At 32.3% G+C, this 20,160-nt stretch overlaps 2 protein-coding genes across 2 annotated transcripts in view; one reads left to right on the top strand and one right to left on the bottom strand.

The window, feature by feature from the left end:
- Positions 1 to 581: 581 nt before the first annotated feature.
- LOC141299847 (ras-specific guanine nucleotide-releasing factor 2-like) lies at positions 582 to 20,021 on the bottom strand. The gene is made up of 10 exons (XM_073830217.1): positions 19,989 to 20,021; positions 19,796 to 19,902; positions 17,256 to 17,403; positions 13,607 to 13,696; positions 13,228 to 13,481; positions 11,700 to 11,779; positions 11,052 to 11,245; positions 10,808 to 10,917; positions 9,086 to 9,204; positions 582 to 799 (listed from the first exon to the last, which is right to left on the bottom strand). Exons 1-10 carry the CDS (start codon positions 20,019 to 20,021, stop codon positions 582 to 584), a joined length of 1,353 nt encoding a protein of 450 aa, XP_073686318.1.
- Positions 20,022 to 20,088: 67 nt separating this feature from the next.
- Positions 20,089 to 20,160, top strand: part of LOC141299849 (ras-specific guanine nucleotide-releasing factor 2-like) — a 26,071-nt gene continuing 25,999 nt past the window's right edge. The window contains exon 1 of the mRNA XM_073830218.1: positions 20,089 to 20,100. Coding sequence (XP_073686319.1) covers positions 20,089 to 20,100 — 12 coding nt within the window. The remainder of the gene's footprint in view (positions 20,101 to 20,160) is intronic.

The following is a 20,160-nucleotide window of genomic DNA, read 5'->3' on the forward strand; positions in this document are numbered from 1 at the left end:
AATTTTCTTATTTTAAAATAAATATTTTATACATTTATATTTTTCTATTTTTTATTTTCTATTTTAACTAAATATTTAACTTAAATGTTTAAAATAATACTAAATAATTAATTAAATAATAATAAAATAGTATTCTTATTTTTATATTACGTTTATATTTTTCCTTTTTATAATTTAAATTAAAAACAATATTCATATTTATTATTTAAAATAAACAAAATTTTAATTGCAAATATATTTATTTTGAAACAATATTCTTATTTTTAGAATACAAAATTAATATTTTATATTTTCTTTTCTTTTTTAAATAATTTAATATGTACATTTAATGATCAAAATAATAATAAATAATTAATTAAATGACAATAAATAATACATAAATACTTGACACATTACCAATAATGGTAACACTTTAAAGTAACATTAACTAATGGAACCATATTGTAAAGTGATATCCAAATAAATATTTATTGATAAAATTCTTTATATAAAAAAATATTTACAAATAAATTGTAAAAAATAAAAACACTTGGTTGAGAAAATCATTTTGGGTGAACTATTCCTTTAAGAATCTCAAAGTATCACTTTGAATCTTTAAACTGCTGATCTGTTATGATGTTCAGAGGGACTGGACTCACTTTGAGCAGGTGCAGTTTGCCGCCGGAGGTGCGTGTGCAGATGAGGAAGTGCTTGGTGAACAGGAAACACTGGCGTTCGGCTTCTTTCCTGAGCGACAGCGAACCCAGACGCACCTTACTCAGTTTCCCCTTCTCCACGGAGGGCAGCTGAATCAGAGAGCCTACAGCAAACACACACACATCAGCTCATTACCCACAGGAAGGAGAACACTAAAGACAGCCTTTCAGGCAGAGAGGGCAGCGCTGTCTCATCCAGAGAGCCTTTCCTATGAGACAAGATGCATTGAAATGGCACATTAGATCTCATTAGAGCACATTTCACACCTTGCTGTCAGTGTGGAGCACAGCTGGATGAGATCACTGTTTGGGTGGAGCTGAAATAATCATACACTGATAAACATACAAAACTACTCACTAACTCCGGCTCAGCTGCTCAACTTTTGTTTAAAATAAAGAAACAACATTAATATGCAATAAACAAATAATATGTAAGCATTTAAAAAAATTTTTTGAAACAAATAAAATGCTATTTAAGTTTTTATGCACATTCTATATTTTTTAACTAAATAAATATTAGTTTAAAAAATAATAACAAATTATTATATATATAAATTATTAATATGAATACATATTTGTTTTAAATATGTCATTCTATTTTTAAAATAAACTAAATATTTTTAATCGTAACAAGTACATATTTATCTAACAAAATAATGTATTTATTTTAAAACAATACTTTTATTTTTATCATATACAATTCATTTGCATAAAGGAATAATATTTTTTACCTATTTATACTTTTATTTTTCATCATATATAAATAACAATACATTTGTTTTAAACATGCCATTTTATTTTTAAAATAAACTAAATATTTTTGTATGTAATAAATACACATTTATCTAAAAATAATTGATTAATTTTAAAACAATGCATATTTGTTTTAAATATGTAGTTTCATTTTTAAAATAAACAAAATATTTTTATTTGTAATAAACAGATTTTTAAAATAATTTTAAATAAAGAAATCATGTTCATCTAAAATAAATATTTATTTTAACCAGTATTTTTTATTTATTTATATATTTGTATTATTATTTTTTATAACACTTTTGTGTGTTAATGTATTAATTTTTAAATAAAATTTACATTTAAAATAATATGAATTTCTAATAAATAAATAAAACATATTTATGTAAAAAAAAAAAATTTAATTATTATTATTATTTTTTTTATAAATGTTTATGTTTAATATTTTAAAAACATCTGACTCATAAAAGTCATTCTCCTTGCCGTACCATGAAAATAAATACATATTTATCTAAAGAAATAATTTTGTTAGTTTAAAACATATACTTTAATATTTATTTTTAACCAGTATTTTTTATTTATTTATTATTATTTTTTATATAATGTACTATATTATACTATATTTTATTTTATTTTCGTATAATGTACTATATATATATATATATATATTGTGACGGCTCCCGTCATTGAGCCTGTGAGATGTGATTGGCGGTTCTACTTGCGGCAATCTGCAGATTGAATGCACCTGCCGCTGCGCTCTGAGTGCTCCTTTAAAAGAGCGGTCGTTGAGGCAAACAGAAATGGGGTTTTGGACTTTGGGTTGTATTTGGTTGGAGTTTGGTTAATTTCAGCACTTTTTACACTGCACCATCAGTATATTACAATGTTGCACTCAGGCACCTTGCGCTACACACTGATTCTGACGTATACAGGAATATTATTATGTTTCGTTGTTTCTTTTCAGTGAGTTATGTTTAAGTTGAATAAAGCCTTTTCTAATTCGACTTTATGTTTCCGTGCGTCCCTCTTTTGTTGCTTCCCTTTGAGCCACGGGTCGTAACAAATTGGGGGCTCGTCCTCGTTTAATTTAGTAGCTATAAGAAAAATTTAACTTTGATTAATTGGTTTTGGGGACGCATGTGAATTAGTTTGAATCAGGCCCAAGTTTGTTCAGTCGTCGTGTTAAATCACCAATTGGTAAGTACATCTGTGCAATATTGTCTTTTGAACGTGAGTTTCCCTATTAGGAATAGCGGCATGTTTCTTTTGAGACGTGTTGTGTTTGTTTTTTTTGTGTAATGTTGCGATGAACGTGGGTAGTAGTATTTATCTCGGGGGCACATCCGTGGTGTTGAAAGCGTCGCTGGTCGTACCGGTTGCGTTTTCACCCAGCGGGCTATAGTGCGTAAATACCCCCCACAAGTAATCGCATGAAGACTAGGGTTGAGGTAGTTAGAATATTGGATAGGTAGTTAGAGGGATCTCTCGTTATTTGATTGCACAGTGTAAATTTAAATTGTGTTTTTTTGGTGAATTTTCATGGACGATTTTGATTTGTTTATTACTTCACCTTCTCATGAAATTTTAGAAAGATGTTCTAAGGAACAATTGTTAAAAATAGCGGAATATTATGAAATAGTGATTAAGGATAAAAGATTTGGTAGAGAAAATGTGAAAATTATTTTGAGAACGGAGTTGATTGGAAAAGGCTTTTTAGAGTCCAATATGGAGGAGTCAATAGCAGGTGCATCTAATTTACAAACGAATATGTCTTTTGAACAGCAAAAAGAGCTACTACTTTTACAGATGGAGCATGAAAAATTAAAGCAACGCTCTGAGGGTAATAAGTTGGAGCTGGAAAAAGCGAGACTTGAGGTGGAAACCCTTAAACTGAAACTGGTGAAAGAAGGTAGGCTGTCTAGCTCTGGTGAGGAACAAGGTATGTCTTTTTCGCTTACTTCAAGCTTAAAACTAGTTCCGAAGTTTAATGAAGAAGACCCTGACACCTTTTTTAACTTGTTCGAACGTATGGTAGAAATGAGGAACTGGTCAAATGATGATTGTGTAGCTTTACTTCAGTGTGTTTTAACAGGAAAAGCACAGGTAGCTTTCTCTTCAATGTCGATTGATGATTGTAGAGATTATGATAAAGTCAAATCTGTAATCTTAAAAGCTTATGAGTGCGTACCAGAAGCTTACAGACAGCGTTTTCGTTTGCAGAAAAAAGATGACGTTCAGACACATTTAGAATTTGTCAGAGATTTGAGGAAAAACTTTAATCGTTGGTGTACAGCATTAGACATTAAGACATTTGAAGATTTAAGTCACTTGATGGTTTTAGAACAATTTAAAAACTCACTTCCGAGTCGTGTTGCTACGTATATCAATGAGCACAATGTTGAAACTCCTGAGGAAGCAGCAATGTTAGCTGACGATTTTGTACTGACGCATAAATCTGCTTTTGTTGATGTACATGTTCGTGATGTTCACTCTGCTTCATTTGTAAAAACTCCATTTAAAAATGAGCGGGTGTTCACAGGGAAATTTGACCCGAGTAAGGTATGCAATTACTGTCGGGAGAAGGGGCATTGGAAGTTGGACTGTCCAGTACTTAAAAATAAAGATAAACGAACCATGTCACGTTCACCTGTTAATTTCGTTGTTTCAGTGTCATCAGTTCGATCTGAAGAAGTTAAAAATCCGACATTCGAGGGTGAATTTTTGTCTTCTTACTCGCCTTTTATTTCAGAAGGTTGGGTGTCTTTAGGAGAGGAGAAGAAAGTTCCTGTGAAAATATTAAGGGACACTGGTTCGATGGATTCGTTCATTTTGGAGTCTGTTCTTCCTTTTTCTCCGCAATCGCATACTGGCGAGAGCGTGTTAATCAAGGGAATAGGACTGAATGTTTTGTCCGTGCCTCTTCATAAAGTGAAACTTCAGTCTGAGTTGGTTCAAGGCAATGTGGTAGTAGGTGTACGGCCAGCGTTACCAATTGAAGGAGTTCATATCATTTTGGGAAACGGACTAGTAGGTGGGCGTGTTTGGGCTGACAGTTCACTGTTTCCGATAGTTACTGAAAATATGAATGAAATCGAACACGATGCCGCCTGTGTAGTAACTCGTGCAATGAAGCAGCGAGAGGATGAAATGATTTCTCAAGAGGAAATTCAGTCAAGTAAAATCTGCACTGATTTGTTTATTCCTGATTTGTCTGCACTGTCTTTTCCTGTGTCAGCAGAGGAACTTGGAAGTGAGCAGCGCAGCGATTCCTCTTTGGATGTACTGTTCCAGAGTGCTGTTACTCCAGCAGAAGTGGGTAACCTTGCTCGTGGTTATGTTGTCAGTGATGGAGTGTTGCTGAGGAAATGGATTCCTCATAAAGGTGACTTTGTTGGAGATCCTATTTTTCAGGTGGTGGTTCCTGATAATTTTCGACGTACAGTGATTGAAGTTGCACATGATCAAGCTGGTCATCAAGGTGTGCGAAAGACTTACGATCGCTTGTTGCGATATTTTTTTTGGCCGCGTCTAAAGCGGGATGTTTCTGCTTATATTAGGAGCTGTAAGACCTGCCAGCTTACAAGTAAGCCGAATCAAGTGCTGAAACCTGTACCTTTGAAACCAATTCCAGTTGATTGTAAACCGTTTGAACATCTTATTGTCGACTGTGTGGGACCACTTCCTCGTTCTAAGTCGGGGAGTAACTATTTGTTTACTGTGATGTGCTTAAACACACGGTTTCCAGCAGCATATCCGTTACGGAATATTACTTCACGTTCCATTGTCAAAGCGCTAACTCAATTTATATCTATCTTTGGCATTCCGAAAATCATCCAAAGTGACCAAGGTTCAAACCTGACTTCCCATCTTTTTCAGCAAATTTTAAAACAACTGCGCATTAGACATAATCAATCTACTGCAAACCATGCGCAAAGCCAGGGTGCATTGGAAAGATTCCATCAATCCTTAAAATCGCTTCTTCGAGCATATTGCGTACAACTAGACAGAGATTGGGAAGAGGGTTTACCTTGGATGATGTTAGCTGCTCGCGAAGTAGTACAGGATAGTACGGGGTTTAGCCCTAATGATTTAGTCTTCGGCCATAAAGTTTGCGGACTGTTGTCTGTTTTCCAAGATATTGGTAAAACTGAGGAATCTCCAAAAAATTTGACATCCTATGTTTTGGGGTTTAAGAACCGACTGATTCAGGCAAGAGAACTTGCTAAAGTAAATCTTCAGAAATGTCAACAAAACATGAAGCGATTATATGATCGAGCAGTCGAACATAGAGTCTTTGACTCAGGAGATCAAGTTATGGTACTTCGGCCAATAGTATCTTCTCCTTTCGAGGCCAAATTTGAGGGTCCGTTTGTTGTGAAACGTAAAGTAAGTGATGAGAACTATGAAGTATTAACTTCTTCCCGAAAGAAGCCAGTTAAACTGTACCATGTGAACTTATTAAAACCTTATTATGAAAGCGAAAGTAAGTCCGTGTCAAATCAGATACCTGTCAATTCTGTGTTGTCATCTGCATCTGTGGGTGAGGGGAAGGTGAGTCTAGTGGGGGAGGAAGAGGAGACCATTTCACCTGATGACTGTGTGTTTCGTGGTCGTTTTAAAAATTCTGAATCTTTGCAGAACTTGGAATCTCTTCTCGAGTATTTGCCCCATGAAAAATGTCAGGAGTTGTGCCGGTTGTTGCGTAGCTTTCCTGAACTGTTCGGCGATGCGCCTTCGCGTACTGATTGGGTGCAGCATGATATCGATGTGGGGGACGCAAAGCCTATTAAACAGCGTTTTTATCGCGTTGCACCTGAAAAACGGGAAATAATGGAGAGGGAAATTCAGTATATGTTAGATCACGATATTGCCGTACCCTCGTCTTCTGAGTGGGCTTCCCCGTGTTTATTAGTGGGAAAGTCCGATGGTACGGTAAGATTTTGTACAGATTTTCGCAAAGTTAATAGTTTAACTAGACCAGATTGTTTCCCTCTGCCCCGCATCGAAGACTGCGTCGATCAGGTTGGGTCCGCTAAATTCGTCAGCAAGTTTGACTTGTTGAAGGGCTACTGGCAGGTGCCTTTAACAAAAAGAGCGCAAGAAATCTCCTCTTTTGTTACTCCGTCCGGCCTCTATTCTTATCAAGTCATGAGTTTCGGTCTTCGAAACGCGCCAGCTACTTTTCAACGCCTCATGAACCGAGTTATTTTGGGACTTGAGGGTTGTGCTGTTTATTTGGATGATTTGGTTGTTTTCAGCGACAGTTGGGAATCTCATATCAAACGTATTCGCGCAGTGTTGCAGCGCTTATCTGACGCCCGGCTTACAGTCAATCTAGAAAAATGTGAGTTCGCTAAAGCGACAGTGACGTATCTCGGTAAGGTGGTGGGGAATGGAAAAGTGCGTCCAGTGCAGGCTAAGGTTCAAGCCATTCAGGATTTTCCCCCTCCGACGACCAAAAAAGAGCTCATGCGGTTCTTAGGCTTGGTAGGATACTACCGATCTTTTTGTTGTAATTTTTCCACTGTCGTGGCACCCCTTACAGATTTATTGAAGGGTACAACAAAATTCGTTTGGTCATCTAGCTGCCAATTGGCTTTTGAAAATGTTAAGATCCTGCTGTGTTCCGCCCCTGTGCTCCTGGCTCCGTGTTTTGATAAACCTTTTACGTTGCATGTTGATGCCAGTAAGGTGGGTGCCGGAGCTGTTCTTCAGCAGACAGATGAGGACGGCGTTAACCACCCCGTTAGTTTTTTCTCGAGGAAATTTAATTCGTATCAGTGTCACTACTCTGTTGTTGAGAAGGAGGCCTTGGCTCTTATTTGGGCCTTGCAATATTTTGCTGTTTATCTTAATTCTAGCGCCCCAATTGTGATTTACACCGATCACAATCCGCTAACTTTCCTTAATTCTTTACAGTGTCCAAATCAAAGGTTGATCCGTTGGTCACTGTTCTTGCAGTCTTTTTGTTTGGATATTCGCCACATTCGTGGATCAGAAAACGTGGTAGCGGATGCGCTGTCACGCATTTCAAATGCATTATAATGCATTTTTTCTTTTCTGGTGTTCTGGGAGCTGTTTTTGGTGCTGTTTTCAGGTATACCATGTGACTTTTGTTTTATATTTTGTTGCAGGTCTCTTTGCAGAGTCCCTGTTTTATGGGGAGAGGTGTGACGGCTCCCGTCATTGAGCCTGTGAGATGTGATTGGCGGTTCTACTTGCGGCAATCTGCAGATTGAATGCACCTGCCGCTGCGCTCTGAGTGCTCCTTTAAAAGAGCGGTCGTTGAGGCAAACAGAAATGGGGTTTTGGACTTTGGGTTGTATTTGGTTGGAGTTTGGTTAATTTCAGCACTTTTTACACTGCACCATCAGTATATTACAATGTTGCACTCAGGCACCTTGCGCTACACACTGATTCTGACGTATACAGGAATATTATTATGTTTCGTTGTTTCTTTTCAGTGAGTTATGTTTAAGTTGAATAAAGCCTTTTCTAATTCGACTTTATGTTTCCGTGCGTCCCTCTTTTGTTGCTTCCCTTTGAGCCACGGGTCGTAACATATATATATATATATATATATATATTTTATTTTCGTATAATGTACTATATATATATATATATATATATATATATATATATATATTTATACATTTAAAGTTAAAATGATATGAATTTATAATAAATAAATAATACATACTTATGTAAAATAAATACATTTAATGTTTTAAAATAAATGTATGTTTACTTTTAAAAAGTAATGCATACTTTTTAGGTACATTTTAAAAAGTTAACATCTGACCCATACAAATTATTTTCCTTGCCATAAAATGATAATAAATGCATATTTATCTAAACAAAGTTATTTATTTATTTTACAACAATTCATATTTTTATGTGTGTGTGTGTGTATATATATATATATATATATATAATAATGCACATTTGTTTTAAATATGTCATTTTATTTTTAAAATAAACAAACTGTTTTTGTTTGTAATAAATAGATTTTTTAAATCATTTTAAATAAAATAATGTTAATCTAAAATAAATTATTTTTAACCAGTAAATGTAAAATATGAATTTATAATAAATGTATATGTTTATATTTATATTTATATTTATATATTTATATTTATGTTTAAATAAATTAATATATTTAACATTTAAAAACTAATGCATACTTTTTAGGTACATTTAAAAAAATTGATAATTATCCTTGCATAAAATGATAATAAATACATATTTATCTAAACAAAATTATTTATTTATTTTACAACAATTCATATTTTTATCATATATATAAATAATAATGCATATTTTAATAAATGTATAATGTAATACTTTTGCATACTTTGCATACTAATGCATACTTTTTAAGTACATTTTAAAAAGTGAACATCTGACCCATAAAATGATTTTCCGCGCCGGAACACGATAAATAGGCCAGTAATCAGCAATGTTTAATGATATAAATAAATCAAACCATCAAATAAATGAACAAACAAATAAAAATGGTAATTGTGGACCAGATGGTAGAGACTGGCACTAGAAAAAAGGAAGGAAATCACTACATGAAGTATTAGGGCAGAAAGTAATTAGAAAAGGATTACTGACTGTAATAAAGTGCGTCTCACCCTGCCGTACAAACGTCTGACTGGTGTCCAGCAGAATATCACAGCCCTCCACAATCATTCGCTCGATCGCCAGGTTCTTACGGATGTTTTCTGTGTCACTCACTTCATCGTGCATCATTCTGACAATAAACACAATCACACAGCTCTATCATCTCTATATACACATTAAATGGGTTTTAAGTGTATATTAAGGTTTTTTGCAGAACAGTAGTCAGCTGAAATGTGAACTAAACTAGATATTGAGCCTCACGCTGATGCAGCTGTTTTCTGTGAGGGTTTCATCTTAGAATAACCACATGTTTAGTGGATGAAATCTAATATCCTTTCATAGAAGTAAGTTTAAAAGTAAAGTAAGGAATTAAGAGAGATCAGCAATTAAAAATAAGTAATACAATTGCATTTTAAATAAAGAGATTTTTATTTAAAAAACGAATAAAATGTTTGTTTGTATAATGAATACATATTTTTATATTTGTGTAATATTAAATATTAATTATTGTGCAATTTCAAATAAATAAATACAATTTTTTTTACATAATTAAACAACATAAGGGTGATTAAAAAATAATTATAAATAATAATAATTAATAATTAATTTAAAAGTAAATCATGAATATTTAAAATATATATTTTAATATTTTAAATATTTTAAATATGTACATTTTTATAATAAATATATCTTTTATCATTTTTTAATCATTTTAAATAAATATATATTTATATTTAATATTTAAAATAAAGAATCCTTATCTCACAATAAAATATTGTTCTTATTTTTATAATACAAATTCATAATATTTTGATTTTAAAATCATTTTAAAATATTAATATAATTTCAACATTTTGTTTGTTTTTATTTTTCCATTTTTATAATATTAAATAAAGACATGATATTTCTATTTAATATTTAAATAAAGAACATTTTTATTTTGAAATAAAATATTTTTATAATAGAAAATTAATAATAAATAAAAATACATATGCATTTTAAATCTTTTATTATTTAAAAATATTTTAAATGTTTAATTTTTCATAATAAATATATAAATAAAGACATACCTTGTATATCTAGTATTTAAATAAAGAACACTTCTATTTTAAATTTAATTTTAAAATAAAATTTTAAATTATAATAAGATTTTTTTTATTAAATAAAGAGGTATTGTTTTAAAACTAATAAAACATTTTATTGACTGTGTAATTTCATATAAATAAATACATTTAAAATATGTTTTGGCTTTAAAATATTTAAAATACATCTATACTTTTGTAAATATATTTTTTGTGTTATTTAAAAAATTTAAATAAACAATTACTTGATTATAAATCATTTATCAATTAAAAATAAATAATACACATTTATTTAAAATAAATACATTCTTTTAAAATAAACAAAATATGTATTTTTTATACTACTTATTTTCATATACATTTTTTTATATTATTATTTTGATCCAAACTGATATAAGCAGATAACATATAAGCCTAACATTTAGAATCTAGAAGGTTTAGAATTTAGAAGGTTTCAGTTATAATATGTTTTTACAGTCTAAAGCGATAGAAGAATGGCGTGAACAACTTTTAATTCTATGTTCTGGTGCTTTAAAGCCAAATACTGACCTGAAGAACCTATAAAAGATTTTAATCTGCAATGAACCATATTGTGACTCCAAAATGGTTCCTAACATGAAGAACCCTTATTTCTTCTTTTTTTTTACTCACTTGGACAGTTCCTCAAGTTTGGATTTGGCAAATTCCAGACTCTTGCGCTCCACATGTTCGTGAGGCGTGTGGGCGAGGAGCTCATGAAGGGTGATGATGTACCGTGGGATCTAATAATAACAATTAAAATACAGAATTACTCACAATCTCACATGCAGAAACTGACACAATCTACCACGGTTAAATGAAAAGCAATATGCACGCTAGTGCTGCTATCTTTAATTCTCAATGGTCAGCTGTTCACCTGAAACATGGGGTAGGTGAGGAAGGTTTCCAGCATTCGGTCCTCACAGGCGGCGTTTGCTTCATACTGCTTCAGGAGCTTGTCAAAGTCCCGGTTCTGTTTACAGTTTGCAAGAACCTGCAGACTGTACTGATGGTTTCGCACAAACTCCTGATAAATGTTCAGCATCGGCAACAAGATGTCGAAGAGATCCGCTGAAACGTGACAGATCGGTTTTCATTGGTTTGCATTGTTTATGTTAACATTGTAAGACAAAATTATGATATGTAAGTGGCCATGAGCATTGGAAGGATAAGTCAAATAACTTATTAATAAATATGAATTAATAAATTATTGATAAACGTTCTATTCTGACTTGTTTCAATTTATTAGAGAATTAGATGAGATTCTCATCTAATTAAATTATAAAAAAATATTCTTATGCTCATCTTTATTCTATATGTGGGGAGTTAAAAATCATTGCACTGCATGTTGTACTATGAAGGGCTGTGTGCAATAAAATAAAATAAAATAAAATAAAATAAAATAAAATAAACCATTGCACTGCATGTTGTACTATGAAGGGCTGTGTGCAATAAAATTATAAATAAAATAAAATAAAATAAAATAATTTTGCTTGAATACAAAATGCAACTTAAACAAACTCACCTAAAACTAACGTTGGCCAGTTGGCTATCCGAGCCTTCAAGCCTTGATGGAATATCTCGTGGAGAAACATTATCGTCTCACTTACAAACAAAGAAAAAACAAAGAAGAGAAATGCATGATGCATTAATTTCTGAAAAACATTATAATAATAAAAAAAAAGTAAATTGCATATAGTTGCATATTTGAAACAGACAATAGTTGCATATATTAAGCATTTATTGGTGGTGTTAGAATAAAAGTTATTTTTTTATTGGTCAACAGCCTGCCAAGATTCAAAAAGAATCTGAAATACTGTATGACGCAAAAACTAAAAGTAATTCATAGGTAAAGTAAAAAGTAGTAAAAATATTGTAATTGTGACTTTATTTCAGTTTCCTAATTTTTCTTACAATTGCAAGTTTATTTCTCACAATTCAGTTTTTGCAAAATATAAACTTTTTTTTTTTTATCTGAATTGTGAGGGGGAAAAAAAGCAATTAACATTTTAACTTTTTTTAATCCATGGTTGAAAAAAAAAAACTGAATTTAGAGATAAAAACTTAAAATGGTTAGAAAAAAAGCCACAATCGTGTAATAAAAACGTATTGATAAAATGACACAGACCTAATTTTTTTTTTAATCCATGGCAGAAACAAGTATTCAGTTTGTTTGAGGTATAAAATACAGTGCAAATGAGTACAATTAAAATATAGTTCAATTAAAATACAATTGATCATGCAAAGTGCTTCAAAAAATTATCAAATTAAAAATGAAAATGAATAAAGGAGTAAAAAAAAGGACAAAATACACTACCAGTCAAAAGTTTTTGAACAGTAGGATTTAGATTTTTTTTAAAGATTTATTATATTATGTATTGTTATAGAAATAAATACTTATTTAGCAAGGAGGCTTAAAATTGATAAAAATTTTATGACAGAGACAGATAAATGCTGTTCTTCTGAACTTTCTATTTATCAAACCTGAAAAAAATCTACTCAGCTGTTTTTATCATAATAATAAATGTTTTTGAGCTGCAAATCAGAATATTAGAATGATTTCTGAAGGATCATGTGACTGAAATAATGATGCTTAAAATTCAGCGGAATTAATGAAATTTTTACTCAAATAGAAAACAGTTATTTGAAATAGTAAAAATATTTAATTATTTTCTGTTTTTGCTGTACTTTATATCTAGTAAATACAGGCACTTTTGACTTTTAGTGTATATGAAAGTAATTTAAAAGGTATAAAATAAATAATAAATATGCAAATACTATTACCTCATCAAGCTAAAATTATTCAAATAAAATGTAAAACAAAATAAATAAAATCACAGTTGTGATTGGACGCTGAGAAAAAAAAATGAAACAGCTTTCATTCATTTTGGGTTGGACATTTTTCTGAGAGCAAAAAAAAAAAAAAAAATTTAATCTCATAATTCATAATTTTCTCTCACTATTGCAGGTTTATATCTCACAATTCTAGCTTTTTTTCTTCCATAGTACTGTAAGTATTTAATTTAAGTTGACCATCAGAACATCAAATATACCTATTGAGAAAGATGCTGCTGACATCGTCATGACTAATGGGAGGTTTTTTGGAGCTGGCCGCCATCCTGAGCGGCCGCAGGAAGCAGTTGACCAGGATGGAGAGCTGGAGCACGTACTCCGTCTCGGCCTCCACCATGTTGAAGACGATCTGGTTTCTCTTTCTCATGCTCTCGGCGTGAGGAGAGCAGATGTAGTCTTGCACGATGATCTTCCACTTCCTTCTGCACAGCCAACCACGCATGAAACTTTGCACCTGCGAGAAAACACCCAACGGAGACGCCCGAATGACCGCACTTATGCTAGACACAATAGCAAAAATGAGGTGGATGTATAATGGTGAACAAATATATGACACTCCAAATGTAGGCAATTGTATACCTTCTTGATTTTCTTGATATCTGGATCTTCTTCCTCTTGATTGGACTGATAGGGCAACATTCGCTCTTTTGTTTTATTCAGAACGACAACCTATAACACAGATCACACTGTTAGTATACACACATAGCAGGGCTGCCAGGTTTTTCCTGCACAATTGGACTATTTTGAAAATGCTTTTGAGAGATTAAAAAGGTTTTTTTGGGGGGCTACTTTTGTAATTCACTCCAGCTACGAAAAAGGTTTATGGTGGTGTTTGAATACAAAAAATAAAAAGTTATTTCTTGGTTTGTCAACAGCCAACAATCTGAAATACTGTATAAAGCTTTTTTTTTCGTGAATAAAAAACTGAAAGCAATTCATAAGGAAAGTAAAAAGCAATAAAAAAAGGTCATTGTGACTTTTTGTTTTCACAGTTCAGAATTTTTTCCTGACAACTGTGAGTTTATATCTCACAATTAAGTTTTTTTTATAATTGTGAAGGAAAAAAGAATAGCAAAAAATACATTCTAAATTGCAAGAAAAATATCGGAACTGTAAGAAAAACTTACAACTTTTTTACTTTTTATATTGCATGGTTGAAAAAAAAATGTAAACAAAATTATTAGAAAAAAGTCACAGCTGTGTGCTCAATTGAGCACAATTTTTAAAAAAAGTACAAGTAAAATATAATTGATCATGCCCAAGGACTGCTGAAAAAGCAAGTAAGTGTATTCAAGTGTAGAAAAATACAAGATCAGTGTATTTTTATTTATAAAGATTATAATAATTATAACAATAATATATAAGATTATAATAGAGATTATAACACCCATATATATATATATTAGGGGTGGGCATAGATTAATTTTTTTAATCTAGATTAATCTAGATTAAATCTTGGAATTAATCTAGATTAATCTAGATTAAAATGGCTAATTTGAATTCTGCTGAAGGCATTCAGAATATGTGTGCTACCCAAATAATGACTAAAAGTAAGTCTTTGAGAATGGATCATAAAGCTCATAAAGCTGTTCTATGATAATTTGTTGATGAAAATAAATTATGTTCAATTAGATGTACTTGTGTTTACTAACTAACTAACAATGAAATTATTTTTTCTACCTATTAGATTGTGTTTTTTTTAACGTCAACACCTACCCAGCCCATTACATGTTACACCGTACTTTTATTTTGACAGGTTGCCATGACGTTTCTGTGTCATACAGTATGATATGATGCTAGTTTTCTCAAATGAAACAGTAAAAGTGACACTCACAGCAGTTTGGGAGATTAAGTTTATCTGTTCATGACATGTGAGATTAAAAAAAAGCCAAAAATTAGCGGGAGCGTCACGTGTGTTTCAGTATGCGTGTAGTAAAAGCTCGTCTCCGCCATGCATACATACAGCTAGGCAAACGGAACATTTCAGATTCATATTAAAACGGTCTTTTTGCATTTCAGTTTTCACATACACTAGTCCATATCGCGATTTGAATTAAGTGACTGACCAACATTAGATTTATGAATCCAAAAAACGACGAATTTACGTGGCATTTCGCGCTATAGTAGATTCGGTTTTCATGAATGGAGGACGACGCGATCCTGTCTGTGTTTTGGTGGAGGAGACTTAAACGCGTGACCATATTCGGTATACATTAGCGTTAAACTATCAAGGTGAAAGTCATCATAGCTTGCGTAGTTTAGACCCAGCTCCCAACCCAAATATGAGAATAGATTAACGGCGATATTTTTTTTATCGCACGATAAGAGTTTCGCGTTAACGCAGCACGTTAACGCCGATAACGGCCCACCACTAATATATATATATATTAGGGGTGGGCATAGATTAATTTTTTTAATCTAGATTAATCTAGATTAAATCTTGGAATTAATCTAGATTAATCTAGATTAAAATGGCTAATTTGAATTCTGCTGAAGGCATTCAGAATATGTGTGCTACCCAAATAATGACTAAAAGTAAGTCTTTGAGAATGGATCATAAAGCTCATAAAGCTGTTCTATGATAATTTGTTGATGAAAATAAATTATGTTCAATTAGATGTACTTGTGTTTACTAACTAACTAACAATGAAATTATTTTTTCTACCTATTAGATTGTGTTTTTTTTAACGTCAACACCTACCCAGCCCATTACATGTTACACCATACTTTTATTTTGACAGGTTGCCATGACGTTTCTGTGTCATACAGTATGATATGATGCTAGTTTTCTCAAATGAAACAGTAAAAGTGACACTCACAGCAGTTTGGGAGATTAAGTTTATCTGTTCATGACATGTGAGATTAAAAAAAAGCCAAAAATAACCGGGAGCGTCACGTGTGTTTCAGTATGCGTGTAGTAAAAGCTCGTCTCCGCCATGCATACATACAGCTAGGCAAACGGAACATTTCAGATTCATATTAAAACGGTCTTTTTGCATTTCAGTTTTCACATACACTAGTCCATATCGCGATTTGAATTAAGTGACTGACCAACATTAGATTTATGAATCCAAAAAACGACGAATTTACGTGGCATTTCGCGCTATAGTAGATTCGGTTTTCATGAATGGAGGACGACGCGATCCTGTCTGTGTTTTGGTGGAGGAGACTTAAACGCGTGACCATATTCGGTATACATTAGCGTTAAACTATCAAGGTGAAAGTCATCATAGCTTGCGTAGTTTAGACCCAGCTCCCAACCCAAATATGAGAATAGATTAACGGCGATATTTTTTTTATCGCACGATAAGAGTTTCGCGTTAACGCAGCACGTTAACGCCGATAACGGCCCACCACTAATATTATATATATATATATATATATATATATATATATATATATATATATATATATATTCAATACAATACAATCCAGAAAAAAGCCTGAACTGTGTCACATAAAATTGTCAGAAAAAAGTCGCAATTACCTTTTTTTATTCTAATAGCTATGTCAGTATATTACATTTTGTAAAAGTGTTATTTATATTTATATCCTATTTTAAGCAATTTATAATGCAAAGCGCTTTAAACTTGAAATTGCAAGAACGTTTTTTGACAAAATGTCAGAAATTACTTAATTTTTTTTAAATACATGCCATTTAATTGAGCAAAATTTGAAACAAAGAATGATTCAAAAAATAAATAAAAATAAAAATTAAGAATAAAAAGGACTCTCTCTCTCTCTCTCTCTCTCTCTCTCTCTCTCTCTCTCCTCTCTCTCTCTCTCTCTATATATATATATATATATATATATATATATATATAAAAAGATCCAGTAACTTAGAAAAGTTTAAAATAAAAGTTAAAAAGTTGAATTTGTAGACCCTTTTACTGTGTATTGATCCTTTCCTGTTGAATACATGGCAACCCAAAGACTGCTGAAAGAGCAAGTAAGTGACTTTTTTTAGACTTCAATATCTTTAAAAATCAAGTTGAGTACTGTAATGTTATAAATATAACTTATCTTAAAATGGTATAATTTTCAGATGTTTTGAACAGATAACAGCAAAGTTTGTTTTGTTGTCAAAGTTTGTCTTGAAATTGTTACTTATTATTTTGGATGCTGGAAAGCTTAGGCTTGTTTTCATTCCTTTTGGATGGGTTTTGGAGTGTACATTTTTCTGGGATCTGGCAACCCTGGATATAATCGGCAATGAAGATAAACTGACCTCTGCCTTCAGTCTCTCGATCTCCGTATCCTGGTCTTCCAGTTGTGTCCGCAGCTGATTTGCCGCCACCTTTTCCGTCTCCATGATCTGCACCAGATGGATGTATTTCTGCATGAGAACTTCCCGTTCGATGATGAGGTCTGAATAACTGCCAGATAAAGAAAACCCAAGTGCTAAATAAATCAACGATCCATTTAAAAGCCTCATTTAATGTAGTCAGGGTCGTATTTTCTCATGTCGTTTGTAGCGTTCATGGTTTTTAAAGAAGATAGCAAGTCTCATAACTTGCCCATGTTGCATTTGTCTAATTTGACGAGATTTTACCAAGTGATAAATGAATATACAGCGAAATACTGTGTTCAATTGCAATGCAAAACGTTTCACTTAAAAGTTAATAAACCAATCCTAACTATTCATGCTTCTATGGTGAGTTGCATTTTGCATTATTTTCTGGCCTGCAACTCAACAGCGATGTAGAGAGCAACCTTTGCGTGAAATGTAAGACACTGATAAAATCTTGCTTGCTTTTCTACCACATATCAAATCCATCAAGACTGCATCCTGCTATTATGGAGCTCTTAGTTAAAGCCGTTTTAGTAAAGGCAGCACTTAGGTCCTGATCTATGCACCACATGCAAAACTGTGATGTAAATGTTAAAACACAGCACAATTTCTTCAAAAAGAAAATATTACATTTGAAAATAGTGCAATGTATAAATATAATTGCGACTTTTAACCACTTTTTTTCTCTTGCAATTACTAGTTTGTATCTTGCAATTTTTTCTTTTTGTGAAAAAATGTCAGAATTGCAAGATATAAACTCGAGTTTATATCTTACAATTGTGATTTAACTTGTAATTGCAAGTTACCTCAAGAATAAATAGCAATTTACACAAAGTCACTATTTACTTTTACTCAAAATTCTGACTTTTTTTTACAAACTTGCAATTCTGCGAATTATAAAGTCAAAATTGCGGGATATAAAGTCACAGTTCTGACCTTTATTCGGAGAATTGCGTGATACAAACTCGCAATTGCAAGTTACAAAGTCCAATTTTGAGTGAAAAAAAAAGGGCTTCATAACTCGCAGTTTATTTCTCAGAATTGTGAATTCATATCTCACAATTCTGACTTAATAACTCACAATTGCGTGTTATAAAGTCAAAATTACAAGATATAAACTCGCAATCCTGAAAAAAGCCACCACCATTCACTTTATTTGTCTGAATTGTAACTTCACTGTAAACAAAATCTGTAGAAATTACAGTATTACTGGCAGCTGGTTGCCAGTAACTTACTGTAGATTTAAATATATGCTATTTACTGGCAACAGTTTGTTCAAAGTTAATTGAACATTAAACATTAACAAGTCTTTATCTTTACAGAATAAAACTAAAATAACAGCCTCATGCAAAGCATTCTGGGAACCAAAATCTGAAGGAAAAAACAGAAAAAGGTTGATGAAGGTTTCTGGTTCCCAGAATGCTTTGCAGTAGGTTGTTATTTTATAGTTTTATTCTGTAAAGACAAAGACTTGTTAATGTTTAATGTTCATTTAACTTTGAACAAACTGTTGCCAGTAAATAACATAAATTAAAAATCTACAGTAAGTTACTGGCAACCAGCTGCAGAACTACAGCAAATTTTTTACAGTGTTTTTATCTCATAATTCTGACTTTTTTTTCTTGCAATTGCGAGTTTACACCTTGCAATTCTGAAATGGCGATTCAAACTTGCGATTCTAAGAAATAAACTTGCAATTCTGAGAAATAAAGTCAGAATTGCAAGATATAAACTCACAACTGAGGGTTATAAAGTCGTTGAGTTATAAAGTTGTGAGATATTTATATTGCACAATTCTGACGTTATAACTCGCATTTGCAAGTTTATATTTCACAATTCTGAGAAAAAAAGTCTGAATTGCAAGATGTAAAGTTGCATCAGTCACAATTAAATTTTTTATTCAGTGGCGGAAACTGGCTTCCATATATATATTTTAATTATTTATTAACGAGTGAATGGTTATTCCAAGTCAGAAATGGAAATGTTTTTTTTTAACAGTTTTGGTTGCTGAGGTTTTTTCTGAACAGAAATATCTGCAAAACAGGAGACTTCAGCAAAAGTCTTCATTTGCGTTGCTATCTAGAAGATATAGTGACAATACTGACTTTTTTTCTCTGAATGGAGTGATATAAGTCAGAAATGTGAGATATAAACTCACAATTGCAAATTATAAAGTACAATTTTAAGGGAAAAACAAGAGTTTTTATCTTACAATTCTGACTTCATAACTCGCAATTGCAAGTTTATGTCATGCAATTCTGACTTAATTTCTTAGAATTCTGCATTTATATTGCACAATTCTGACTTTATAACATGCAATTGCAAGATGCAATTCAGCAAAAAGTCTCCATTTGCACTACTATCTAGAAGAAACAATTTTTTTTATACACAACAGTTTTTACATGCCATGCTAACCAGCTCAGCAAAACTGCATTATGTTCTCCAAAGACATCGATTGTTTTGTCTTTTTATTGTACCTGGCCTGTTGAATGGCCTCCACCCACTCGTTACAATCAGCATCCTCTTCTGTCCGCAGCTCCAGAGGCTTCTGCCCATCATGGCCGAAAATCACCAGGAAGTAATACTGAAAAAGATGAGAGAGTGTAGCCCACAAATCAGCATTCAGCACTGCACTTGGCCCACGGTGAGCAGCATTAAAACAGTTCTGACCTCGATAGAGACGCTTCCAGCGGCCACTAGCATGAACTTGCATGCACTCATTAAATGGAAATGACAGTAGACGTGTTACTGAGTAATTTCGCCCTAAATCATGAGGCAGCATGTGAAACAGACAATCAAAAGATGATGATATAATAAAACACCAAGCGCGTTGACAACACAC

This window comes from Garra rufa, chromosome 23 (genome assembly GCF_049309525.1).
Source record: "Garra rufa chromosome 23, GarRuf1.0, whole genome shotgun sequence".
Lineage (NCBI taxonomy): Eukaryota > Metazoa > Chordata > Actinopteri > Cypriniformes > Cyprinidae > Garra > Garra rufa.

Bases quoted from the DNA above. Each gene is read 5' to 3' on its own strand.
- LOC141299847 (XM_073830217.1), bottom strand. From the start codon at position 20,021: ATGCTAGTGGCCGCTGGAAGCGTCTCTATCGAG. The intron at 17,404-19,795 runs GTACAATAAAAA...TTTATCTGGCAG, and splicing joins GAGGCCATTCAACAGGCCAG to TTATTCAGACCTCATCATCG. The intron at 13,482-13,606 runs GTATACAATTGC...GTTTTCTCGCAG, and splicing joins ATATCAAGAAAATCAAGAAG to GTGCAAAGTTTCATGCGTGG.